The following is a 27,482-nucleotide window of genomic DNA, read 5'->3' on the forward strand; positions in this document are numbered from 1 at the left end:
AACTTTAGTATACAGCTTTCATTTGACTGAGAAAATACACACTTCTCACGCTATTACCAATTACTAATTCCAAAAGAAGTTGCCTATTAGACGATTTAAAGAGTTCAAAACACAGGCTTGAAGCAACTAAAAATCATCAATACCAATGAAAACCCTCATATAGAGATCATAGATCCATTAGCCATCAGAAAAGGATCCTATCATTTTAACACGTATCTATGGAGTAGAAGGAATATAAAATCCGAGTAAATTATTAAGGTCAGGCTGTTAATATATGTAAAATATATGCAGCAGAAAGAAGATAGATCACACATGCAATATTAGAAAACCAACCATCAAAAACATACTACTCCATAAAAATCCTTAATTCCATACCTCTTAAAGTAATAATCCAACTAAAAAGAAAACTCAAAATGTAGGCAAAGAAAATCCAGGCAAGAAGCCCATAATTTTCCTCCCGCCCAGTATGTTTCATGTCTTGGACAACCAAAGTAGAACAAAAGAACAGACTTAACCACCAACAAGTAAACAAAATACTTTCTAACATGGTCACATAAAAGAAAAGTCCCTTCACTGAGAAACTCCGAGCCACTTTGAGAAGACATCGAACTCTGCATAGTCGGAATCTGAGATCATTGTCTTGTACCATGAGTGGCTTGCACCCCTGATAGCTGAAGCCTCCTCCTGCAACCAAAAATAAAAATTGGATTAGAAATCAGTGCAAGTAGGTTGGCACGACGCAGCTCACAAATTTGATGTACAGCTTCACTAATGTTCTTCAGTAGATACAAGTGTTAAAGCAACGTCCTTGTTATATAAATACCATTTCTTATCACAAGCATCTAACACTCTTTCCACACTGAACCAAACTCACAGAATTATTGCCAAAACCAGTTACCCAGAGCTTCACACCTCAAATTTTTGCTGCACTCAACACTTGACCTTTAAGCTAATAGCCCAAAAAAGTAACTTCCATATACTTATCACTCAATAGTGTCTTAATGTTTACACAGGAACACTACCAAACCAAGTGAAATATCATCAACCAATCAACATTCAAATTAATAATCAAGTATGCCAAACCCGGAGCTTCACATCTCAAATTTTTGCTGCACTCAACACTTGACCTTAAGCAAATAGCCCAAGAAAGTAAAAACTTCCATATACTTATCACTCAATAGTGTCTTAATGTTTACATAGGAACACTACAAACCAAGTGAAATATCATCAACCAATCAACATTCAAATTAATAATCAAGTATGAACAGAGGTCTATTTTCTACAATTGGGAAGCACAACTAAGGGTGTGCAGAAAATAGAAACCTGCACAGTACTAATAGATTCAGAAATTATACTCATAATCCATACAAGCCCAAAAGCAGCTTCATTATTATTTTCAGCAGAAACTACTTCACTCAAACAATCGTACCCATAATTTAGGACTCCTCCATAATCTACTTCAAAAATGACTATCGGCAAATATTAGGTATTCATTGCATTAATCAGGAAACCTTACCTAATTTAACATAATCTATGGTCATTTATTTGCAGTTAGTTCTTTAACCATCACTGAATATAAACATTTGATGTTCAGAAGTTACAAAATTAAGGCACAAATTCTATTATACCTTTGTAATTGTATGCCTCTTCTTGTCGAGCTTCTCCTTCTTGGCCTTGACACGTTGTGCCTCGGCCAAAAGGGACATCCTCCTGGCAGTCTTTGCATAAGGATTGAGCTTCAACAGCACATTCAAGTTCTTCAGTGGATTCTTCTTCAAAGTTGCCCTCTTGTTAACATCCTTCTTAATAGGCTTAACGACAGATTGCACCTCATCAGAGTTGATAATCCTAGCAATATCAGCATTCACCATCTTTGGCCTTGGCAACAAATATCCCTTCTTCTTCAATGATGGCTTATCGAATGAACCATAAATGTCATCCAATTTCTCATAAGCAGATTTAGTCCAGATAATAAACCTACCAAGATGACCACCTGGAGCAAGCTTAAGCAAATTAATAATAAAGTATTTTGTGTGCAACAACAGATGCCGCCGCCTATTTCCTACAATTGGCCAGCACAACTAGGGGCGTACATAAAACGGAGTCCTGTGCAGTACTAATAGATTCAAGATATGGTTAACTTACGCTCTATTTTTATGTTTGAAAATATTTATGCCACTTAGCCCATACTTTGAGTTTGTCGCCCGATTTAGCTAATAATTATGTAAACAACTTTTATACACTTAATACAAGGTTGATACATAATGTACAATGCTTTCCCCAGGTATAATATTGTATATTGGGCTACATGGGGTAATAATTTATGTTGCGCTGTATACTTTTCAAATATGCTGGCACACCGTAAACAGCACAAAAGCATAATCATTATTATTTTCAACATGACCAAATTGACTCATTTAATCATAACCATTATCTAGGAATGGACTCCTGCATAACCTACTCCAAATTAACATGATTTTATGGGCAAACGTTTTCTCTTTTATTTATTACTTAACATGATTCTATGGGTATTTGCAATTAGTAGATCTTAAATCATCACTCAAAAAATGTCAGCATTTGATTACCACAAAACTTATAAATTTAACCAAAACATGGTCTCATCTGGAACAAGCTCAAGCAAATTCAAACGATCCACGAGGCAAATATTAGCTTCTTGTTTATTTATTTATTACTCTCTTAACATAATTCTACGGGCATAAATTCATTTTTTTCCTTAACATAGCATGGTAAAATGTGCAACAAAATATTTGCAATATAAGCATTTGATCCACAATTCTACGGGCAAATATTCATTTTTTTAATTTCTTTCAGCATGAAATTGATACTACTTAACATAGCATGGTAAAATGTGCAACAAAATATAAGCATTTGATTATCACAACAAAAGTTATAAAATTCAGGGCCCAAACCTGGAGCTAACTTAAGCAGATTCAAACGATCAACATGGCAAATCTCAACACCAGGAATATTCCTAAAAGCCTTAACAAGCTTAGCACCTTCAGTACCATAAACAATCAACGGTCCTTTCCTGGAAATATACCTCCTATTCCTCATTTTCCCTTTTCCAGGCCTAATCGCCCGACTATCCTTCGCTTTCTCAGCATCCCCATAAGCACCAATCTGCTTCAACGCCTTAATAGCATTACTCGTCTTTTCAATCCCTTCAATCGAATCAGACACAACTAATGGCAATTCAGGTACTGATTCAATACGATGTCCACGTGCCATAACGAGAGATGGTACAGATGAAGCAGCAATAGCTGAAGCAACAGCGTAACGTTTTTGATTAACAGGGATTTTACGGTGCCATCTACGCCAGATTTGTGTTGGTGCAAACATACGTCCACCACGACACATGTTACCGAATGCTCCTTGTCCAGCACGGTGGGTACCTCCACCAGGGACACGTGGGATACGTGAGACGGCTCGGCCTGTACCCCATGATTCAGCTGAGGTTTGGTGTCCGGCTTTTCTTGAAACGGCGTAAGGTTGACGGGCGTTCTTGGAGATGTTGGAATGGACGTAGGTTACGACGTCGGGACGGATGGGTGCTTTCATGACGGCTGGGAGGGGAATGGCGGATTTGTCAGTTGACATGTCGTTTTCTAGGGTTTGGATTGTGGTGGTAGGGATGGCGGCGGCGGTGGCCATTGTAGGGGGTAGGGGGTGGAGGGTGGGGGGAAGGAGCTGCTAGGGTTTTTCTTTGTAAAAAGAGTATGAGTGAAATTTAGGGTTTCGTCCTGAAATGTGAATATATAGTGTTGATGAGGAAGCAGGGATATAGGAAATGGGCCTGATGAGATGTTGGGCTTAAGCCCATTATTCGTTTTACATTCTGTACAACCTCAAGTTTAGGAAATGTTGATCTTTTGAATTTTTGTCCCTCGTAACAAACAAATTTCCACAAAGCATAAATTTATATTTTTGCATAATAATATTCCATAAATTATGTCTCACGTGACTTTACAACATAAAAACATGCTTAGTGTAATCTCAAAAAGTGAGAATCTGGGAGGATAGAGTGTATGCAGACTTTACTTTACCTTGAGAAGGCAGGAGGTTGTTTCTGAGAGATCCTCAGCTCAAAGGAAGAAGAAAAAGAGGTAGTAGCAGCAAGTAAAAATAATAGCAAGATAATAAGGTAACTGGGACTAATGAAACAACAGATTGTAATAGAATCTAAGAAAAAAAAGAATACAAGAATAATGCTAAAACTCTAGGAATGGAAAAGAAATGTGTTTGATTACACTGCTCTTCTACCCTAATTTTCGACCTCCACACCCTCCTACTATCAAGGATCATGTTCTTAGTTAGCTGAAATTGAGTCATGTTTTGTCTAATCACCTTACTCCAATACTTCTTTGGCCTACCTCTACCCCTCCTCAAACCCAACACGGCCAACCTCACACCTCCTTACCGGGGCCTCTGCACCTCTCCTCCTCACATGCCCGAATCATCTCAGCCTCACTTCCAGCATTTTATAGTAGATGGCCTAATGAGATGTTGGGCTTTAAGCCTATTATTCCTTTTAAATTCTGTACAGCCTCAAGTTTAGGAAATGTTGATCTTTCTGTTTTTTGGCACGAATTGTCCTTCATTTGGGTTGGTCTTTAATCTTTGCCCTTCAAATTGGTGGTCTTTAAGTTTTGTCTTTCGCCTAATATCCGAGATTGTGGGTTTGAACTCCAACTCTGTAAAAAAAAAAAAACTGCCGGAAGGTCAAAAGTTAAAGACCACCATTTTAAGGAACAAAAATTAAGACCAACCCCAGTGAAGGGAAATCCTGCAAATTTCCCATGATCTTCTTCGTTTTGGGTCATTTCTAATTCTGTCACTAATTTGTGATGGTATTTAATTTTTGGCCCTCGTAACAAACAAATTTCCGCAAAGCATAAAGTTATATTTTTGCATAATAATATTCCATACATTATGTCTCACATGACTTTACAACACAACAACATACTCAGTGTAATCTCACAAAGTGAGAATCTGGGAGGGTAGAATGCACGCAAACCTTAATTTACCTTGAGAAGGCAAAAAGGTTGTTTCCGAGAGACCCTCAGCTCAAAGAAAGAAGAAAAAGAGGTAGTAGCAGCAAGTAAAAACAATAGCAAGATAATAAGGTAACTGAGGCTAACGAAACAACATATTGTAATAGAATCTAAGAATAAAAGAAAAAGAGAATACAGGAATAATGCTAAAATTCTAGGAATGGAAAAGAAATGTGCTTGATTACCCACTACCCTTCTACCCTAATTTTCGACCTCCACACCCTTATATCGACTCTGCACCTCTCCTCCTCACATGCCCGAATCATCTTAGCCTCACTTTCAGCATTTTATCCTCGGGGACCACTCCTAACTTGTCCCGGATATCTACATTCCAAATTTTGTCTCTTCTAGCGTGCCCACACATCCATCTCAGCATCCTCATTTCAGCCACATGACTTTAGTTTCTAAAAGAACTCATGCCTCAATAGACATAAATTTTGTTGCGAGGGGAAAAAATTAAAGACCGACTCATATGAAGGGCAAACAAATTAAAGACCAGTCCATTTGAAGGGAAAATCAGGCAATTTCTTGTTTTGTTTTCTAACCGGTGTCTAATATTTCTTTTGGGCTTGGATAATTCAAATTGGCATCACATACAGTACAATTAAAAGAAAAAAAATACTCTCTACCATAAATGTCATTAACTCAGAGACACATGTACATATGGTTTCTATTTTCTGTAAAATCAATTTCGAAATCTTTATTATCCTTGTTAGAGAAATGAAATTGTTATATTAGAAAGATCCACTGAGTTTAATTAGTTGAGAATTTTACACAGCTTATCACTGTTTAAGAATTATAAATGTAATTAGCACAACTTTTCAAGTGGAACAAAACTAGCAACTTTTATTACTTTTGGATATACTTACTTATGGTCATTTACTCCACTAAATTAGGGAGAATTACGAAATTTATTTCATCAGGAATCCACAATTATTCTCTTGATATTTTATCTTAATTCTATTTTTCAATTCATTCTCTCTTAATTCTATTTTTCAATTCATTCTCTCTTTCTTCTTGAGTCGATACACCCCATTATCTCAATTTTCTATTTTGTTGTTGTTGTTAGACTCTATGCTACTATTAAGTCATTAGGTTATGGCTGAAAGGATAGCTACCATTAATGATCATAGGTTTCAGATTGGTTATATACATTATACCATGTATATGTTTATTATATCTTATACATATATGGTGTAAATATATTTTTGTGAAAATACCATGTATATTGATGGTTTAAGTATATTTTTGTGAAAATACCATGCAAATTTATGAGATAAATATGTTACATGAAAAATATTTTTCAGTTGAAAAAATACCATGTATATTCATGGTATATTTTTTTCTTTTTTGTGAAAATACCATGTATATTTATGGTATAAATATTTTTTTAGCGAAAATACCAAGAATATTTCTATAGTATATGTTACATATAAAATATATGTTTATGTGTATAATTAGAGATATACACAAATGCCGGACAATTTTATTTTTTTCTGCAAAATAAACCTTAGAAAAGGTAAGGATGAAAAAAATTGAATGATAGTTTCATTTACGAAAGATAAATATGCTTTCCAAAAAAAAATAGGAAAGATTTTCTTTTGGGATTGATTCTCGTGCAGCTTAATTCTAGGAATTTTTTTTGGAAGTTGTTGGTATTTACTTGCTATGATATAAGGATCTAGGAGCTCAGTTGGTTGGCTACCTGAACTTTCACCTTGTTGGTGAGCAGTGGCGGAGCCAGGATTTCCGCCGAGGGGATTCAAAATATAAAAAAGTAAACATACGAAGAAGCCTAAGGGGGTTCAACATCTACTATATATACATAAAAAATAATTTTAACCTTGTAAAAATAGTGTTTTTTTTCCGCCGAGGGGGTTCGGAACCCCCTCGGCATAGTGTGGCTCTGTCACTGTTGGTGAGGATCCGAACCCCCTCGGCATAGTGTGGCTCTATCACTGTTGGTGAGGGTTCGAATCCCTACGTTCTACGTTGTAATCTCCTCCCCATTCCCCCTCCCCTATGTAATAAAAAATATTTTTTTAAAAAAAAATCTTGCTATGATATGAAAACTAACTATTATGGAATTATTTTTTAACTTTGCCTAGTTATGTTTTTTTCCCTAATTAGTTTATGGTAGGAAGGTGATTTTTAGACTTTGGATAGCCATTACCAGATTCTAGAAAAATTGAACCTTCGTTATATTGCTAGGTATTATAAAATAAGGAGATGAGTCCAAAACTTAGTTTAAATTATTTTTTCTTCACCTCCACTAGATTTTCTCCGTAGTATGGTTTATGGTATATCGGATGTTCATAATATAAGATGAAAATTAATTAGATAATACGTTATCAGTTATATAAATTCTTCTCTTTTTTATTCCGTCATATAACGTATCATATAATTTAGTCCATTTCAATCAAATATTTTAAGCATTTCATATTTTTGACGAGTCCTTTACATTTTTTATTGGCACATAGATTTCTGTCAAAATTAATATACTTCTAACAAACATTAGCCATAAATAAAGTTTACTAACATAAGAAAACTTAATCCCGATGTATTTTTAGCAACGTGTGTATTTTTTCTTCTTCCATGATATCCTATCTTCGCAAGGTTTGCATATGAATTCAAGTACTCATATCCAATAGTCGAAAAGGAGAAAATACTCATAATCAACGGAAATAAGAAAGGAAAATTTACTGATTGTAGCTTCTTTTAGTACCTATTTATTCATAATAAATGTCCTTTCATTTAATTATTATTAATAGCTAATTAATTTTTCTAAATTACAATTGGTAGCTATATTAAAAATACATATCCAAATACATTTATCTTTTTGTATTCCCACACACTACCCATTTCAGGTTTTTCATCTTCTCAAAACCCTAAAATACTTCTCTCTCCCCTTCCCTCATCTGCGCCGCCATAACCACTGTTGACACCCAATTTTGTCCCGCCTCTCCTCCGAAATGCCTATTTACTCTTCTAATATTTTTGGCAAATTAAAAAATATATTTATATTTTACTATAATTATTAGCCTCTTATCAATACCAGCGTTTCATTATTCTATTACGGTTACTAGCTATTATTAGTATTATTATTATCATTATTATTATTATTATTATTATTATTATTATTATTATTATTATTATTATTAGTTTGTTATCATTATTATTACCAACATTATCATAATTCGCATTATAATTATTTCAGTATTTTTACCATCTTATGCACACGCATCGCATTTTCGCATAATTAAATAATAATGTTTATTTACTGTGGACTTTCGAAATATTATTGCACGGCTATTACGACCTCATACAATTTTTTTTTATCTGAACACCAATAATTACATACTAAATGATATTTTGACACCCGTTAATATATAATTAATTAAAGTAGATCTTGTATTTAAATTTCATTAACCCAAATCCAAACCCAATCAACATAAATATTTTAATCAACCCAGTCCAAAAAAGGACCCAACCCGTTTTTTTAATTAAATGGAAACAGGTAGGGTTTCCTTACATATTTTTTTCCGCCGCACCCCCCCTTTTTCCTCTCCTTTCTCTTCTCTCCTTCATCATCTCATTCTCCCCACCATTACCGCCGTCCCCCCCCCCCCCCGCGCTCCTCTCTCTACCCTACCTTCTCCTTTTTTCATCCACCACCGCCGTTCCCCCCCCCCCGCTCCTCTCTACCCCACTCTCCCCCGCTCCTTTCCCGCTCCTCTCTCTCTTCTTCACAAATGAAACCCTAGCCCAAATCATAATCGATCGATATAAATAATCGATTTTCCATTCAAAAAAGGGGGTTTTGAGGAAAGCCGAAAAAAATTCCCTTGCAAAAAAAAGGATCATCAAAAGACACTGAAATCCGATCTAAGAAAAAAAAACACCCGTTTATTCTTTGAGAAAACAAGTTCTTCAGTAGCAGAAATTCCCTCTTAGAAAATATCAGTTCTTTTAGTAGTGTTGTTGATATCAAGTCAAAATCTAAATCGTTTTCTTTTGTTCTGTTTTTGCCCTTGGCATCCGTTTGGATTCGAGTGTAAACAAATTCGGGATTTTGTGTTATTTCGAGGTAGTTCGGAGACTCGAAGCCTCACTTCGCTGCACCCGAAGAAGGTCAGCAATTTCCCCTCTTCTTTGAAGTTCATTTTTACTTTCGATGCGATGTTTTGTATGAGTTAGTTTCCTATGTCGACATGTATTTGTTTCAGTTTCAGTATTAGTTAAGGAGTAAGCATCGTCAGGTGTTTGATTTGGGCATGTTGAAGTTTGTTAGTATAATTATGTTGTTCGGTAGTTTAAACTAGGATTGCATATATGAAAGTTGGATTTGTTTAGTTGTGTTCTTCTTATTTGCTAAGTTTAATCATGCTTGAGAGTATTTAATTCCTGCTTATTTGGTAGCTTAGGTCCTGTTTAGTCGAGATTCAGTATGTTGAGTAATCAGTTTGATCGACGTTGTGCCTATTTCAGCCTCTGTTTTGTATTATCTGCTTTCATATGCTTTACATTTTCATTTGTTTAGGTAATGTGATGATACTGATAGATATTATTCCAGTTCTGCTTAGATTAGTTTGGTTTAGTTTTGTTTAGTTTGAGTTTAGTATGTTTCACTCTCTGGTGGGTAATTTGATCTTCAGTATATCGTTTGAACATTATTAGCAGTCTTAAGGCTGTGTGTGGCCATTACCTTCTGTGTTTCAAGCTGGTTTATATTCTTAATGTGTTTGTGGTTTATTCACATATGTGTAATGTACTCTATTAATTGTTGAAATCATGTTTTAGCAAGATCAAATATCAATTTTAATTTGGACGAAGGCAGATGTTAATATGCATTTTGATTGAACATCTAATATTGGGATTAGACGAAGTATGTTTCTTTGTCTTGTATTTGCCTGTTGATAAAAAAATGAAGCTGCCCATGTGTGTGTTTGCCTAAGATAGCTGATAAGAAATGTGGCTGTGAGGTTAAATATTTATTTGGAAGATCCCAAGATAGCTCAGTGTGTTCGAAGTACGCTGCCTGAATTCGTATATTAGATTGAAAATGGGTAGTGATGAAAACAGGCCTTTTCGCCTTCTAAAACTGCTTTAGGAGTGCGACAACTACTCATTTGGTTTATTCTCTTTTGAGTATAGAATCGATTTTATATCTTTTGAATTAAGGACAAATTCTGTGTTTCTTTTTTTTTTCTCTCTTTCGAAACCAGTTGAATTTGCATCTCATGTCAATAGCCTGTTTTCTTTAAAAGAAAAGGGTAGTTTCCAGTTGTTAATTCCCTACTGTAGCTGTGGTTTCAGACCTTAATTCTTAATTTGTGGAGGCCTTTAATGATCTGTAGAATGGCAAAGTGTGAAAGGGTATTTCGAGTCCAGTTTAGCTTCTGCTTGTTTGTCTGCAGCCTTCAACTCCTTTATCTGCAAAACAAAATGAGTGTTTAGGCACTTTTTCTTCGTCTCGTTATAGCAGTGAAGAATGTAACGAGTTGGTGGCTTGAGTTTTTTTTTTGTTCTTTCACAATAAGAATGTCTACGAATCTTGCAAAAGATACAGGTTTCTAGTGTGGTTTAATGTGTGTTTGGGGGGCTGTTTTGTAGGAAGTTAAGTTTGCTTCGTGTGTGATCATCGGATTAGATCAAAAAATGTTTTATGTTAAACCTCTTTTTTTTAGTTGCAATTCTGTCCAGTTAATTCTGTGCGCCTACTCATGCCTAAATCTTTGAATGTTCAAGTCTGCAATAGCCCCTTCTTGAACTTAGTTGTCATTGTATGCATATTTGAAAAAATTGGTTCGAAACACTAATTGAAAATTGGTTTGAAATCTCACATGTATTCTTGATAAATGGCCACTCATTTAATCATCAGAACTTAATCCTTAATCCTTGATGCCCGCTGTCTGTTTGGTTACACTTATGCTCCAAATACTCATGTTGACTTATCTTCGTATACTCCCTATCTGCTTTTCTGTTTGTGGTATGATATACCTCGAAGTATACATAATATATGAACCTTAGTATACACCAAATGTATACAAGGGTCGCATATCAGCGTATACCTTTCAGATATACCAAGTATACTCTGAATACTATACATATATCAGTTGTTGCACGTGTCTGAACTCTACATACGTGTGGTGTACAACAGATGTTATACGGTTTGATTCAGTTATGTTTGTTTGTTGCCCTGTTTATATGTAGTAAATGTGTGGTGGCTGAATTGTGTATACCTGAGGTATACTTCAAATATACACAATCTGCTGATTTGTTTTGAGCTTACATCTTACATGTTTAACGTTATTTATCGATCGTATACTAATTCTTTTCTTTTCATTTTTTTTTTGCATGACCATCGCATACGAGTCCGAGAGACTCGTTCTTCTCCTGCATTCGCTGTTGGGCTCTAAAAACCCAACACAATCTTCTTGAGTCAGCCCCCATCAGTTCTGTCTGCAGCAAAGAAAAAATAGAAAACGAAGTTCTGGGCCAAAGCCCAATGAACGGGAACAGCCCGTAGCAGCAACATATAAAATTTATTGGGCCAAAGTCCAACAGCATGAATAGTTCGCAGCAGTTGGGCCTGAAAATGGGCCAGATCCATTCAACTTTCTTTCCCTCCACTTTATTTTATTGTTGTATATTTTTATTTGCTTTGTATGACTAACCTTACCTTATTTTATTTTCTTAACCTAGACTAATCCTAATGAATTAGTAGGTTTAGTTTTAGTAGTGGGTAATTTAGTTTAAGGAAGACTAACAATTAATCCCATAAGTTATTCTCTTCTTTTCATGTTTTATTTTATTTGGAATAATTGATTTGCAAAATGGCATTGATTATATATTTTAAGTAAAGGGAATCATATTATATACACGTTTCAAAACGTCACTAATACTCAAATATAAATTCAAGTATATTTTATAAATGACTCTTCAAGTTTGAATCAATCACGTATAATTTTAGCTAAGTGTAATTAATAAGAAATAATGAAAAAGAAGAAAACTCATGCTCTTTTTCATCACATTTAAAGGAAATAAGTCTAGGCATTTCTATTTTTATCATATTGATACAATATAAATTTTATCTAAAATTCACATTAGCTATTTTGTATTTTTCGTTTATATTCCTAAACCGCAAAAAGAATCAATTAATATATCACCATTCGAGTTGTTCAAATATTTACTAAAACATTGTAACAACCTGCACTTTCTCCTACTTATATGCAAATTATCATGTTTTTCGCAAAAATTCTCATTTTGAATGGCATTATTCTACTTCCATTTAAAGTATTAGCGACATTTATAAATCTTATTTTCAAATAGCATTTGAAGTTCTCTTTTATGCAAATCACTATACAAATCTTATTTTGAATAACATTTAAAATCTTCTTTTATGCAAATCATTATATTCTCCTAAATCTTATTTTATGCAACATTGTTATATTTTTCTTAAAACCTTAACAACCTTTATAAGTCTTGTTTTAATATAGCCTTTAACGTTCTTCTTTTATACAAATTATTATATTTTCTGTAAATCTTATTTTAACTGCATTACTTTCTTGTTTTTAACTTTAGCAGTATTTTTAAGTCATTTTCTAAAATTTAAGCATTGTATTTAATCTAATTAATTAACCTAAGTTTGGCCGGATATATAACCGTAGTTAGCGGATTCTGAAGGATGCCTAACCCCTTCCCTTTAGGATAATATAGAGCCCTTACCTAGAATCACATTGGTTAAGCAAACTATTAACGGAGGTGTAGTTTTAACTTTACCTTAGTTAACATCTAGGTGTCCTAATTCACCGTTAAATTAATTAGGTGGCGACTCCTTAAATAAAACAAAATAGGAATCACCAATATGTTGTACCCTAATTATAACCCGGTTAAAATGGGGGTGTAACAACCACCACCACCACGACATGCGCCGCCTACGCCGCTACCCCCACTATAACAATATTTCATTCAGATTATACCATATTTACCCACAACAAAAAAAACTAAAAGAATGAAAATTTTAAGGTTTTCTTATAGAAGATGATGTGATGATGATTAATAAAACTAGGGTTTAGATGATTTTTTTGTGATAGTAGTTGTAGTTGTACGATTTTGATGTAGATGATGATGATGACGACGATCAGATCTGTGGTGACAGCTTGGATTGCGGCGGCGACTTTATTGCGGTCAATTTTATTGCGGCGACGACTTGTATGGTGACAGCGAAGGCGACGGTGGTGTCGCCGTCGTGTTTCAGATATGGCCGGAAAATGGCTCAAATCTAGCCGGCTCAGATCTGCGGATTTGAGTGTTTTTTGTATTTTTTTGAGTGTATTTGGCTGAATATATGAACAATGTATTTGACTCAGATATGGCTGGAAAATGGCCCAGATCTGCGGATTTGAGTATTTTTTATATTTTTTAGTGTATTTTTTAACAGTGTATTTGGCTGAATATATGAACAGTGTATCTGGTTGAATATATGAACATATGTATTTGGCTGAATATACGAACATTGTTTTCAAATACACGGAAATTTGAATGTATTTAGCTTCATATGTAGTTTGAATGTACACAATGTATTTGACATTTTGTTGAAATCCATTCAAATACATTGAATATATGAACAGTGTTTTCAAATACACGGATTTTTAAATGTATTTGGCTTCATATGTAATTTGAATGTACACAATGTATTTGAAATTTTGTTAAAATGGCATCAAATACAACGAAAACCCATAAATGTAGCTACATAATCAATATGTATTTGAAAACAAACAAATACACCTGTTAAAATAAATATGTTCATTAAATAGTAGCTATGGTTGGTAATATTGAAAAAATAACTACTAAAGGTACCTTTAGCTATTCAGGTAAGTTTACCAAAAAGAAATTCGACCCTGGATAGTTATTCAAATAAATGAACAAGAAGGCAACACATTTCATTTCATTTGACAATTACAAATACAATATAGAGAAAACAACTGTTTTGGTCCCTGTGTTATGGCTTTATCATAATTTTGGTCCCTGTGATATTTGACTCCTCAAATTTAACCTTTAATTAATCAAAGTGAGTGATTTTAATCCTTTTACTAACGGTGATTATTAATGTAAACATACCGGTCACTAGTGCCAAGGACAATTATGGAATTACAACAGGAAACACTTTTATACTAATAAAAAAACCTAAACATATGGACAAGTTTACAAATCGTATGGTTTCCTTCGTGGAAGTTGTTAGTAGCCTCATTTGTGTTTTGTGCGAACTGTAGCAACTTCGAGAAGGTGGTTTGGCCCCATGTTTAAGGTGTTAAATTCAGTGTTAACATTTCACTTGTGCTATTTTGAGATATGTGTCTCTTTCCTTTCATGAATATGGAAGATGTGGATTTAAACATACTACTTTAGGGGTTTTTGGCTGAGTTTGGAGACATAGCCATCAAACGGCTAAGCAGGAGTTCATTGCAAGTACTGGAGGACTTCATGAATGAGTTAAAGCTAAGTGTAGAACTACAGGGGAGGAGAAGATAATGATCTTGAGTATATTTCAATAGGTTGTAAATTGGCCTTAAACATATATGGATCGATTTGTAAACTTGTTCATATGTTTAGTTTTTTTGTATAAAAGTGTTTTCTGCCATAATACCGTAACGCTTACATTAGTAACCACTGTTAGTAAAAGGATTAAAATCACTCACTTTGATTAATTAAATATTAAATTTGAGGAGTCAAATATTACAAGGACCAAAATCATAATAAAGCCATAACACAGGGACAAAAACAACTGCTTTCCCTACGATAAATCACTACCAGAGACAGATTTAGGATGAATTTTATAAGCCTAACTAAGTTCATTACATTTGGCTCGAATTATATGTACATACATAAAATTAAAATCTATAGAAGAATTAAGACACATTCATTTTGAATATGCTAGCTTTAAATCATGAATTCGTCTCTGCTTGCTGCCCGACACTCTAATTAAAAGTTAAAACAACAAATAACCGCCAATTACATAATAAAACAAAGAGATTAATAAAAATTCTGACAATTGCCTCACAATACAAACAGATTGGTTAGCATTTTCCATCATAGCTACTTTTGGTCCTCAGTTATTGTTAATTTAATTTTAGTTCTTAAGATATTTGTCTACGCAAATCTAACCTTAATGTGTGCTTTTTGATCTCTTTGCTTTTGAATATTCACATTTTTTTCTGAATTGTTGATCGTTCCTCTATTTATTACACACGTGTTATGTTAATCTTGTATTGTTACTCTATATTCGAGGAAAATAGACTTCTAAAAATAGTCCTAACATAAACATATTTCCTATATAAAGAGGCCAAAGTAGACTTTTAAAGGTAATCCTAATATAACATATTTCCTATAAAAAGGGGTCAAAGCGCACATTTCAATCAATTGGTTATCGTCTCTTGAGCCGAGGGTCTTTCGGAAACAGCCTCTCTACCTTCCGAGGTAGTGATAAGGTTTGCATACACTTTACCCTCCCCAAATCCCACATTGTGGGATTTCACTGGGTATATCGTTGTTGTTTTAGAATCAAAGTTAATTAGTAACCAAAAAGGAAATATTTGTCATGTTAATTCTTCATAACTACCCTCATGAAGTATTAAAATTGTCATACTTAAGCCCATAATTTTGATAAATACTTATATGTACCCATTGTTTGCACTAATTCAATAAATACATAACATATATCTTCAGAACAACTATGGTTATCATTAAATCACAGTCAATTAATATACTGCCTCCATTCATTTTATTTGTCCAATTTGGACTTTACACGCCCCTTAAAAATTAACAAATGAAATGCATATTTTACCATGATACCCATAACGTATATAGACTCAATAGACTGGTAAAATGATTTAAAAATGAGTAATTAATGTTAAGTGTAAAATAGGAAAAAAAAGTTTGTCTTTCTCTTGATATGCTAAAGTGAATCACTAAAAGTGAAAATTTATTTTTAGTATAGTTTACGAGTAAAAAGTGAAACGAGTGAGTACATTCTTACCTTAAATTATTACTCTGCTGAACTATATGATTTATTGGTATAATTTAGAGCCCGTTTGGATGGACTTATGCCTATAAGCTGCAAACAGCTTATAAGCTAAAAAAAAAAAAGTTGGGGTAGTCTAACTTATTTTTTTTGGCTTATAAGCTGTTTTAGATAAGTTAAGTTAAATGGGCTCAATTATTTTTTTGAGCTTATTTTAAGCACAAAATGACTTTAAGCTGGCCAGCCAAACACTCAAAAAAGCTGAAAACAGCTTATAAGCAACTTATAAGCCGATCCAAACGGGCTCTTAGTAAAAAAATTATTACCCACGTGTATAGCCACGAAAGCAAAAAATTAACGTGGAAAGCCACGTGGACTAGACTTGCCACGTGAACGCACGTGTTTGGCAACGTAGGCAGCTTCTATTCACACTTGTAATAAAACATTCCCGGTTAGAAGAAAAACGTTTGAGTGGTGCTTGTGGTTTGTACACAAATTCTTGATCAAAGCAGAGCAGAGATATACCACATGGATATTCGACTTTCATTTAGAAACATTTCTTCTCATGGTTTATGGTCTTGTCCAAGAACCCAAAAGGGTCTCAAACCTTGCTGTTCTGGTAAAGATTCTCAGCAAAATGGTGATTCCAAAAATAACAACAGCAACTCAGGTTAGGCATTTCACTTCAGTAGCAAAAAATTTTGACCATTCATTGTTATATAGCTCGACCCTTTTCTTGATATTGTTGATATCGTTGCCAATTCAGTATTTTTTTTTTTACCATTCATTGATATATGGCTTGACCCTTTTCTTGATATTGTTGATCTTATTGTTTTTTAGTTGCATATCAGTAGTTTTCGACCATTTTCATTAGTAACTGGCTCGACCCTTTTATTGTTATAGTGAAAACTGCAGTAAAGTTCTAGTCTTTTAGTTTCAATTCAATAGCTTTAGACCTGTTCTTATGTATTTTCCAGCAAATTGGCGATTTCAACTGCAATAACAGCAACCCAGGTCGGGTATTTCACTTTTGTATCAAATTTTTTGACCATTCATTGATATATAGCTTGACCCTTTTCTTGATGTTGTTGAAATTGTTGTCCTTTAGTTGCATATCAGTAGCTTTCGACTATTTTCGCTAGTAACTGGTTCGATCCTTTTCTTGTTATAGTGAAAACTGCTGCAAAGTTCTAGTCTTTTAGTTGCAATTCAGTATCTTTTCTTGACCATTCATTGATACATGGCTCGATCCTATTCTGGATATTGTTGAAATTGTTGCCTATTGTTGTCCTTTAGTCGCATATCAGTAGCTTTCGACCATTTTCATTAGTAACTGGATCGATCCTTTTCTTGTTATAGTGAAAACTGCTGCAAAGTTCTAGTCTTTTAGTATCTTTAGACAGCAAACTGGTAATTCCAGTAATAACAACTGCAACCCAGGTCGGGTATTTTACTTCAGTATCAAAAATAGTGATCATTCATTGATATATGGCTTGGCCCTTTTCTCGTACTTCAGTATCAAAAATAGTGATCATTCATTGATATATGGCTTGGCCCTTTTCTCGATCTTGTTGTAATTGTTGCCATATATGGCTTGAGCCGAGGGTCTTTCGGAAACAGCCTCCCTGTCTTCCGAGATAGGGGTATGGTCTGCGTACACTTTACCCTCCCCAGACCTCACATTGTGGGATTTCACTGGGTATGATGTTGTTGTTGTTGTTGTTGTAATTGTTGCCTATTGTTGTCCTTTAGTTGAATATCAGTAGCTTTAGACCATTTTCACTAGTAATGGCTCGACCCTTTTCTTGATATTGTTGAAATTGTACCCAAATTGATGTTCTTTAGTTGCATATCAGTAGCTTTAGACCATCTTCATTAGTAACTGGCTCGACCCTTTTCTTGTTATAGTGAAAACTGCTGCAAAGTCTAGTCTTTTAGTTGCATTTCAATAGATTTAGACAGCAAAATGGTGATTCCAGCAATAACAACAGCAACTTAGGTTAGGTGTTTCACTTCAGTATCAAATATTTTGACCATTCATTGATGTATTGATTGACCCTTTTCTTGATATTGTTGAAATTGTTGCCGAATTATTGTCCTTTAGTTGCATATCAGTAGCTTTCGACCATTTTCACTTGTAGCTGGTTCGACCTTTTCTTGTTATGAAAACTGCTGCAAAGTTCTAGTCTAATCATTGCAATTCAGTAGTATCTTTTCTTGATAATTCATTGATATATGACTTAACCCTTTTCTTGGTGTTGTTGAAATTGTAGTCAAATTATTGTCTTTTAGTTGCATATCAGTAGCTTTCGACCATTCACTAGTAATTGGTTCGACCTTTTCTTGTTATAGTGAAAACTGCTGCCAAGTTTTGGTCTTTTAGTTCAGTATCTTTTTTTGATCATTCGTTGATTACAAAATAACCCTTTTCTTGATGTTGTTGGAATTGTTGTCCTTTAGTTGCATATTAGTAGTTTTCGACTAAGTTACTCAGACTTTTTGAAAGTGTTGCCGCACCCGTGTCGGATCCTCCAAAAATACACTACTTTTGAAGGATCGGACACACACCCGATGACATTTTTGGAGAGTCTGAGTAACTTAGGTTTTTGACCAATTTCACTAGTAACTGGCTCGACCCTTTTCTCGTTATAGTGAAAACTGCTGCAAAGTTTTAGTCTTTCAGTTGCAATTCAGTAGCTTTAGACTCGTTCTTTGATATTTGCTTCACCCTTTTGTTGCTATTGTTGAGACTGTTGCCAAATTCTGTCTTGTAGTCGCTGTACTAGTTAAGAACCGAAAAAGCTAAATTTACCCTTTAGTCTAAGTAACGGATGGTGGTTAGGAACTGCTAGAGAGCTTATGTATGGCTTAGGATGCATCAAAATACGCAAGCTTTACCATATTCTACATGGATTATAGTGCAAGCCTTGCATGTCATGGTTATAGAGGCGAATCCATTATTTAAAGTCAGTGAGTGCTAGGAGTGGCAAACAAGCAGGTCGAAAACGGATAAAATATTCTACCCGCACATATTTGACATGGATCAAAAATGGGTTAATCCACGGATAATTCCATTTAATCCATGGCTTTAGGAATAGTCAGGTGAGAACACAAGCTAAAAGCCAAAATAAGCTTAGACTCCTAGAAAGCGAGAACTCATGAAAAATAGCAGACAAAGGGGTATTGATACTATGGATCTGGATATTCATTTTTTAGTGGATAATATGGATAGTATCCATATTTGATCCGTTTTTAAAAAGTCGGGTATCCAACCCATATCTAATCGGTCGCGGATCGGATGGTTATATATATATATATATTTTTTTTTATTTTTTTTTTTACCATTTTGCTAGCCCTAGTGGGTGCACCTTTTATATACAGATAGTTGGTCCATGATATGCTGGATCTGCCTCTGATGAGGAAGGAGCTTTTGCAAATTTGTACTATAGGGGAAGTGTGTAGTACTAGCATTACTAGCTGCTGCATAATCGGAATGCAGGCTAAGGCGGATGTGGACGTTAGTATTTAACCTCTGCCTGATTTAAAAAGACAAAATGTTTGCTGTTTACAAGCAGCAGGTGTCAAGTTTGTTTAGGGAGATCTTTATTGGGTTTAGAGACCCAAAGAAGAACAAGAAAGAAAAAGGACTAGGTATCAATTTTGTTTGGGTACTTCTTCAAAAACTACTTGGCATTGTGTTGAATAAGTCTATTTCCGGCTTTTACTCCTGTGAATTAGATGGGAAAGAGTATCAGATCCCATGTGAATTAGATGGGAAAGAGTTTCAAACCCCATGTGAATTGGATGGGAAAGAGCTTCAAACCCCATTATGAATTAGATGGGAAAGAGTTTCAAACCCCATCTTCTCAGACGAGGTTGAAGTCATTTTCCCGTCTATGTTGCTCGGACCCTCCAAAAATGCTAACCGTACCCGTGTTGGATCCTCCAAAAAGGCACAGCTTTTGGAGGATCGACACCTACACGGCGGTACTTTTTAAGAGTCTGTGCAACATAGATTCCCATTATCAGGCAACATATACATGGGAGAGATCGCCACATCACCTACGAAGAGTCAGCTGCTTTTCAAGCATCCCGACTCTGTTTGAGGATCGAGAAAAGAAAGGAAAAATAGGCAGCTTTGCAATAGAGTTGGGGATGATGGAAGTTTGGTGGTTTAAGGCATTATAGTTGGAAGTAGTATGCTTAGGTTTCAAAACAAGGGCTCCAATGTTGAGAATGATAAAGAAACTAGATCTGAAACTTAATTAAGGAGGTAGCAATTAGAGAAGGAGGAGGATAAAGGGAATAAGAAAAAGAGAAAAGATCTCCTTCTCCAGGATTATCATCATGAAATTCTTGGAAGCTCAAGCAACTGTTTCATATATACTGAAATTCAGAAAATATCAACCTTACATAAATGTCTTATATTCTCACAAAACATCTTTACACGAGTTGCACAAGTCCAAATTAAGTGCTTTCGACAAGACAACTCATGAGACTAGAGTCCACACCTCTTCCAAGGCAACTATTGAACTAACAAAAGTCAATCACTATTGCTCCAAGAAAAACAAACGCCCGGTAAGTCCATCGGAATTTGGCTCGTCGATAACGTTTTCAACAGATTTGTCCAGATGTGTCCTTGAGGGGGTTACCAATAACAGCAGCCTTGTGTGGATCGGATCCCTTAGGGCAGAGAGTTCTTGCTGTTCTGAAGCTCCAGCCTAATTTCCCCCAAAACAACAAAAATAAACGAGTTAAATGAACGAATTTCTCAATATACTCCAGGAACTGAATGTGAAAGGTCGAACTAGTTATCTGCCTTTCTTGGACTTCGGTTTTTGAGTGTAAGCATTTGCCTTTTTCTTGGAAGCAATGCTGTCATCATAATACACAAGAGGCGTTTGTTTTTCTTGGAGCAATAGTGGTGGACATTTGTCAGTTCAATGGTTGTCTTGGAAGAGGTGAGGACTCTAGCCTCATGAGCTGTTTTGAATTGCTTTTAGACATCATGAAGTCAGTGCTTGTCTTTTGTTCAGATTGATAAATGAAATAAACCTCCTAAGATCTTGAAGAATGCCTTGTACAATCATGAAATTTCTCTGGCAACAGTTTTCAAAGGGTACCATCTGTTTCATTAAATGGCTGGAGTATCCAACAAAAATAGGTAAGTTACAACCTCCTTTCCTGTTTGTGACCGTGGCATAGAGCTTGCCTCTACTTTTTGGAATTACAATGAGCCCGTTACAATAACTGCCTCTAAATGTTTTAGTGATTACCGAGACTGTCACTCTTCTAATATTTCTAAAAGAATTGGATTCTATCTCCACTTTTTTCCTCCATCGATTTCCCAACAAGATCAATTTTTTTGATTATATGATGAACTCTCTTAATAAATATTGGCGGGCGTCCTATAAACATGTTCCTTTTCCTTTCTTTTTAGTTTTTCCATTATCATGAATTCATATAATGCTTCTATGTCTATCAATGTGATGGAATTATCAACCTTGACACCCTTTTCTATAAGGTAATGTCAAAGCACCAAGTGGGTGCTCAAAAAACTGTACAAAGCTTCTGCCTGTTACATTTGCATAGAATACTGAAGCGCCAAAATCCTATCAAAATGATGTACAGCTTTCATTCTATACAAAAAGTTTAACGACTGTAAGCATTTATTCGTTACACAAAATCTGCTTTTTCCTTCCTTCAAAACATCTAGTGACTATTTCTAGCCATAATGTCCATAAGAGGGCCTACTAGAGTTGTCTAAAAAAACGCTTCATTTGCTTCTCCATCTTTTGTCCTTCTTAGCATAGCATCCAAATTTATTCAGAATAAAAGGGCTCGCTTTGCCCGTTAACAGTATGTAAGCCGTTCCCTGTCTTTGTTTCTATTGCATTCTATCTCATCGTATCACATTCTGTTCTGTGAGATTAGAAAATCACCATGGGAATTTCTAGAGGTGACTTTGTTCCTGGTTCATCTTCCATGGCCACTTTCTCTCATTATCCTTTCGCTTTTTCAACATTTTATAGCAACAGTTAACGGTAAATCTGCTGTCTTTTTTTCCCTTTCCACCATAGCTTATCTGTTTCTTATCGGTCTTGGAACCATTGAGACCGTGAGATAATTTTTTCTCCAACTTTGGTCTACATTAAACTTTTTTTTTATAACCGTGGTGTCCGGCCAACTTGTACGCAGCTCGATGAGTTTCACGGGTATCGGATAACTCTATCCATCAAAACTTGGACAAATGTGAAGAAATCACCTAATGTTTTTGCATCTGCTGGGATTTGAACCTGAGACCTTATGGTTCTTAACTCACTCCATTGACCACTAGGCCATACCCTTGGGTGCTGGTCTATATTAACCTCTTATCCGTCCATAATTTCATAACTACTCTAAAAGTTCCAAATTGAAAAACAAAAAGTTATGTCTTCATCCATATACTGTTTTTGCTTCCTCTGTTTTGAGTATCCTCTTTCCCTGATTATAATCATTATTTACTACTGGCAGTTTAAGGATGCCCTGATCGATCATAGACATTAGTTTAGGGTACCTCGGACTTTTTGGCCAGTAGGAGTCCTTAGTAACTGCTTGGTGGTATCATCTTCAACAGACATGCATACTGACCAACCCGTTGAGACATCCATAAGTACATCTACTATGTTGTTGCCTATTATAAATATCCTCTATAAAGGTGTTTAGTAGGGCAAGTGGCTCTTTTATGTTGATTAGCGGTAGTAAAGCTCCATCCATTATTTGATTGAATTATTTCAACTGGTTAGGCTGGTCTAGATAAGAAGAGACTAAGCAGAGCACGAAGAGTTGGACCGAAAGACTCGTGTGATGGGAAAAAGAACCAGCATTGCAAAGGAAACACACGACCTGAGAGGAGCAAAATAATATCACCATAGTTAGAAATTTTACACTTGGTAGTCTCGAGTAAAGTACTCAAGAGACCACTACAAACTCAAAAGGAAGAACCTTCTTTTGATTTGCACACTTCACAATTATATCGCTCACACTCTATTTTTCCTCATAGTCTATTTTTCTTCTCACACTTTTTGTAACTTGCTTGGATACGCAATGAGGAAGATATCCTCTATTTATATACAAAGAGACGTGGCCTCCAAGTAGCAAAAGAAGAAAGAGAGAATGGGAGCTAGAATTCTCTGTCACTCCTTTTGCTTTTCATTCAAGATTTCACAACCACCACCAAATTTTACTTGCTACCAAAGTATTTTGAAAATGGGCGCATGTCTATTTAATTTTCTAGAATGGGGATGGATCCCACAAGTCTCTTTTCTCAGGTCCATTCACCTGAATAAGGTAATGTCAAACTAAAAGTTTGAGCGCATGCTGTCAACTGACATAGCAGGTGATCTTGATCATAGAAAATTCTCTACGGGGCATATGTTTACTTTTTCCATGGAAGTTATGTCATGGTATTAAAGTTGCAGAAGTGTGTCTCTACAACTACAACGATATTGTTGCTACACAAGCTGGCACAGAAATGATATGCTCAAACAGTTTCTTGAAGAAATTGGCTTGTATCAGAAGGAGCATGCACACTATCGTGATAGTCAAAGCGAAATACACTTCGAGCAAGAACTCTATGTACCATGCAAGAATGAAATACATCAATTTGAGATATAACTAGATGAGAAACTGGAGAAAGAATCCCTGCAGTACAAGAGTTTTCCATGACCGAAAAGTTCTTCGGATATGCCAACTAAGGTGGCAGCAAGGGATAAGTACGAATTGTGTAAAAAACTTGTTGCTCAAACTAGAAGTATGGTATTATCTTTTTTTTCAGGCGCATGAATCTGAAGGGGGAGATTGTGGGGTCCATCCCATTCTAGAAAAGTGAATAGGCATAGTCTATTTGCAAAATATTTTGGCAGCAAGTAAAATTTTCTGTGGTTGTGAAACCTTGAAAAGGCAAGCAAAAGGCTTGGAGGAGAACTTGCAGAAAGGTTTTTACTTTTCTTTCTGTGCTTGGAGGCCAAGCTTGGTTTCTGTATAAATAGAGGATCTCTTCCTCATTTGTGTATCCAATCAAGTCACAGACTGTGTCAGAAGAAAAAAGAAGAGGAAAAATAGAGAGTGAGTGGAATTATAGTGAGGTGTGAAAATCAAAATTAGGTTCTTTCTTGGGTGTATAGTGGTCTCTTGAGTTTTTACTTGAGACTACTGAGTTTAAAATTCCTTACTACAGTGATATTGTGTTGGTCATTCCAGGTCGTAATTTTCCTCCTACTGATTACCTATCTCGGTGTCTGTCGTTATTCATAACAATTACCGTGAATATTATTATTGTGTACTATTTTCCCAACAAATGATGCTAAAACATCAGATGAAAATTGATTGCAAAGTTTGGGAGAAAAAAGAGGGAGAGTAGATAAAGAGCTGGTGAAGTGAAATAGAGTTTGTTCCTTTTTCATCCTCGTTCAATTTAGGCAGGAGGACACTATAGATAGGTTTTATTTACTTTAGAATTATATATGGTGAAGGTTAGCCAGCATCTACGTGCACCTTGGTTGGGCACTAAGTACAAGATAGAAAGAGTAGTATCTTTTGGATGTTCATTTGCAAGGTCAATTTAACTTCAATTATGGCTTTTGGCAACTATCGGTTTTTTCCAAAATTATAGTAGCTCTTATGCTCCAAATACTCCATAAATTATAGAAACTGATTGTGAAATATTGTTACAGAGTTGGAACTTGCAATACCTTGTCTTCTTAAAGAATTTATTAGGTCCTGGATCTTACCCTTCTCTTTATGTACTTGGGTCTCTAGCACAATTGTTTGAATGAATATTACTCAACTGGTGAGCCTACATATGATACTGTTGCTCTTTGTTTTTTGATTTTTCTCCTAGTGATGTTTATAGTTGTTTTGGAAACCTTATCAAATCGATCTCTTAGGAAATTATTCTTTCTATTTATAGACTTAGATCTTAGTAAACTGTTAGTTAGACAACAACAACAAGAAGTACACTTCATTCCAAACAAGTTGGAATCGGCTATATGAATCCTCACTATTCCTTCTAAGCTCAACATGTCATCATCACACCAAATAAAAATAAAAGTTAAAATAAGTTAGATATATGTATGTAAATAAATGTAATAATAATAACATTAGAAGTCTCCTCTTACAAGACTAAAACCTATTCCCAACTAGTAGATACCTGTATGAATTTTTTCCTCCATTTTGCGCTATCTTTAGCTAAGTTATTAATGCCAAGAAATTGTTGGTCTTTCATGACAACTTTCCTCCATGTGATTTTAGGTCTACCTCGTCCTTTTTAACACTTTCAGTCACCATAGTTTCACACCTACAAAACTGTGCATTTGTAGCTCGACTCAGGACATGATCAAACACTACTTAAAAAGGGGAATTTCCTATGGAGGTTTCAGACTGAATCGGTCGGAAATCCATCGAAAAAGTTACCGACAAGCCAAATTCCTACGTATTCTCGACCGGACATTCGTCGGAAATTCCCGTTTTTTCAGTAGTGAAACCATCTCAAGCGTTCTTATCTTATTTATCCACTTTATTGCATCTTACATACTTGGTAATTCTTTTATCAGAAAGTATGACTTAAACTTATTTTTTTCTTCTGTAGGTGATAAATTCTCAACTGATTGGGACAAAGCCTGGTCAAGCTTCAAGAAGCAAAACAGGAAGAACATCTTCTCAAACATCTTTTCGCAATTCTCTCCGAACAAGTATGTAACATGGAATCCTAGGCGTTCCGACTATCCATTGTCTGAAGAAGTTGATCCTATTAAGAGAGCAGAGAAATCAAACCTTATGCTATGGACAAGTCCAAAATTCACTCTTGTTGGAGCAATAGTTATAGTCACATTTCTTTTGGTCTATTCCATTCTTGCTATAGCAAAATGAGCTTTCTATATGTGTCTCTTCGTGCCCTCTTGTAAAGATGCGCTTATTGGTTTATCATAATGGTTGCCTGATGAGGGTTCGGTAAAATTTTAGATCGATGCAGCTTGAAAAATATTTATGGTCGATTCCTTTAAAATTGTATAAAGTATGTAAAGTTGAATCATGAAGAAAATGTTACTCTGCCTGTTATATACTGGTTGGGCCTTGTGAATAATATCTGGTTTAACAGGAATGACCACTGCCTACTAAAAGAGAAAAGAAAATTGCAACAATTTCTCTGCTATTTGAACTCAAAAGATTTATTTCACTGAACTGCTTACTGCAAAAGGCTTAAACAGATGTATATGTGCATCAGAACATGTCTTTATTTGTTGGATTAGACTTTCTTACTGTTTATTCTTTTAGATTTAATGTTTCTGATTTATTTGATTGGTAAACGAAAAAACTTGGTTGAGACACGGGATGATACGACAGATGACATTCTGCCAAGTCGATCTCCATACTAAGCGCCTTGTCACATAAGTAAGAAAGTTTAGTTGCATAGGATAAAAAGAGGCGTAATTCGAGTCCGTGGCATTTTGCACCCTTAATGTGTGCTCTTTTTTTCAACTTGCACCCTATCCTATTTTTTTTTATGATTTAAACCCCAATCTCTTTATTTCCTTGCAAAACAATAAATTCACCCTTTTTATAAATTTACCATGAGGGAAAAATAGGAATACAAATAATATATCTTTTAATACTTCAATTTATTTATTTTATTAGGAGATTAGATGAAGTAAAACTCTTCCCGCCTTCTACCCTGATATCGTTGAAATTAGGTTAAGCCCTCCAAGCTTTCATCAAAGAAAGCAGCAGTTAAATAATTTACAAAAGACATTTTTCAATACCAGTAAACCGTTCATGGATAAAAGCAAGGAGAAACCGAAAGATCAATTGAAGGAGGATAAATTGAAAGGTAAGATATCTTGTATCTGCTTTTGCTCTTCTTGTTTTTATTTTCCCTTGTGAAAACTACAGATCACAAGTCACCGTTACATGTGAATTTCGTAAACATAATGATACCAAATGAAGGAGCTCGCTCACATTGCCGGTCCCAAGCCCGGATAAAGGAGGAGGGTTGCCGAGGGTCAATCGGAAACAGCCTCCCTACCCAGGTAGGGGTAAGGCTGCGTACATCTTACCCTCCCCAGACCCCACTATTGTGGGATTACACTGGGTAGTGACCAATGATACCAAATGAAATTCCTTAAACTGAGTCAAGATGCAATACTTGAATTTCAAGTTGTGACAGTAAATTTCAAGCTCGTTTACATTTCTCAAGCTCAACTATAGAAAACTTCAATCCTGGAATTAGCTTATGTGAAAGCTCAACCACTGGAATTTTGCATTGATCCTCTCTTAATCCTCCACCAGAAGTGGACCCAACTTATGATAATGATAATAATCTTGGATTTTTTTTAACCAAATTACAGAGG

At 35.2% G+C, this 27,482-nt stretch overlaps 2 protein-coding genes across 2 annotated transcripts; one reads left to right on the forward strand and one right to left on the reverse strand.

The window, feature by feature from the left end:
* Window positions 1–320: 320 nt before the first annotated feature.
* LOC132630113 (large ribosomal subunit protein uL4z) lies at window positions 321–3,711 on the reverse strand. The gene is made up of 3 exons (XM_060345655.1): window positions 2,931–3,711; window positions 1,629–1,993; window positions 321–684 (listed from the first exon to the last, which is right to left on the reverse strand). Exons 1-3 carry the CDS (start codon window positions 3,670–3,672, stop codon window positions 571–573), a joined length of 1,221 nt encoding a protein of 406 aa, XP_060201638.1. The 5' UTR covers window positions 3,673–3,711; the 3' UTR covers window positions 321–570.
* Window positions 3,712–16,560: 12,849 nt separating this feature from the next.
* Window positions 16,561–26,236, forward strand: LOC132630114 (uncharacterized). The gene is made up of 2 exons (XM_060345656.1): window positions 16,561–16,765; window positions 25,724–26,236. The coding sequence occupies exons 1-2, from the start codon at window positions 16,624–16,626 to the stop codon at window positions 26,002–26,004; spliced, it is 423 nt and encodes a 140-aa protein (XP_060201639.1). The 5' UTR covers window positions 16,561–16,623; the 3' UTR covers window positions 26,005–26,236.
* Window positions 26,237–27,482: the final 1,246 nt, after the last annotated feature.

The sequence above is a fragment of the Lycium barbarum genome, chromosome 3 (assembly GCF_019175385.1).
Source record: "Lycium barbarum isolate Lr01 chromosome 3, ASM1917538v2, whole genome shotgun sequence".
In the NCBI taxonomy this organism is placed as follows: Eukaryota; Viridiplantae; Streptophyta; class Magnoliopsida; order Solanales; family Solanaceae; genus Lycium; species Lycium barbarum.

Coding starts and splice junctions, on each gene's coding strand:
- LOC132630113 (XM_060345655.1), bottom strand. CDS start 3,672: ATGGCCACCGCCGCCGCCATCCCTACCACCACAATCCAAACCCTAGAA. Junction 1,994..2,930: donor TCTGCTTAAGTTAGCTCCAG/GTTTGGGCCCTG, acceptor AGCTTGCTCCAG/GTGGTCATCTTGGTAGGTTT. Junction 685..1,628: donor AGAGGCATACAATTACAAAG/GTATAATAGAAT, acceptor TTTTGGTTGCAG/GAGGAGGCTTCAGCTATCAG.
- LOC132630114 (XM_060345656.1), top strand. CDS start 16,624: ATGGATATTCGACTTTCATTTAGAAACATTTCTTCTCATGGTTTATGG. Junction 16,766..25,723: donor AAATAACAACAGCAACTCAG/GTTAGGCATTTC, acceptor TTTCTTCTGTAG/GTGATAAATTCTCAACTGAT.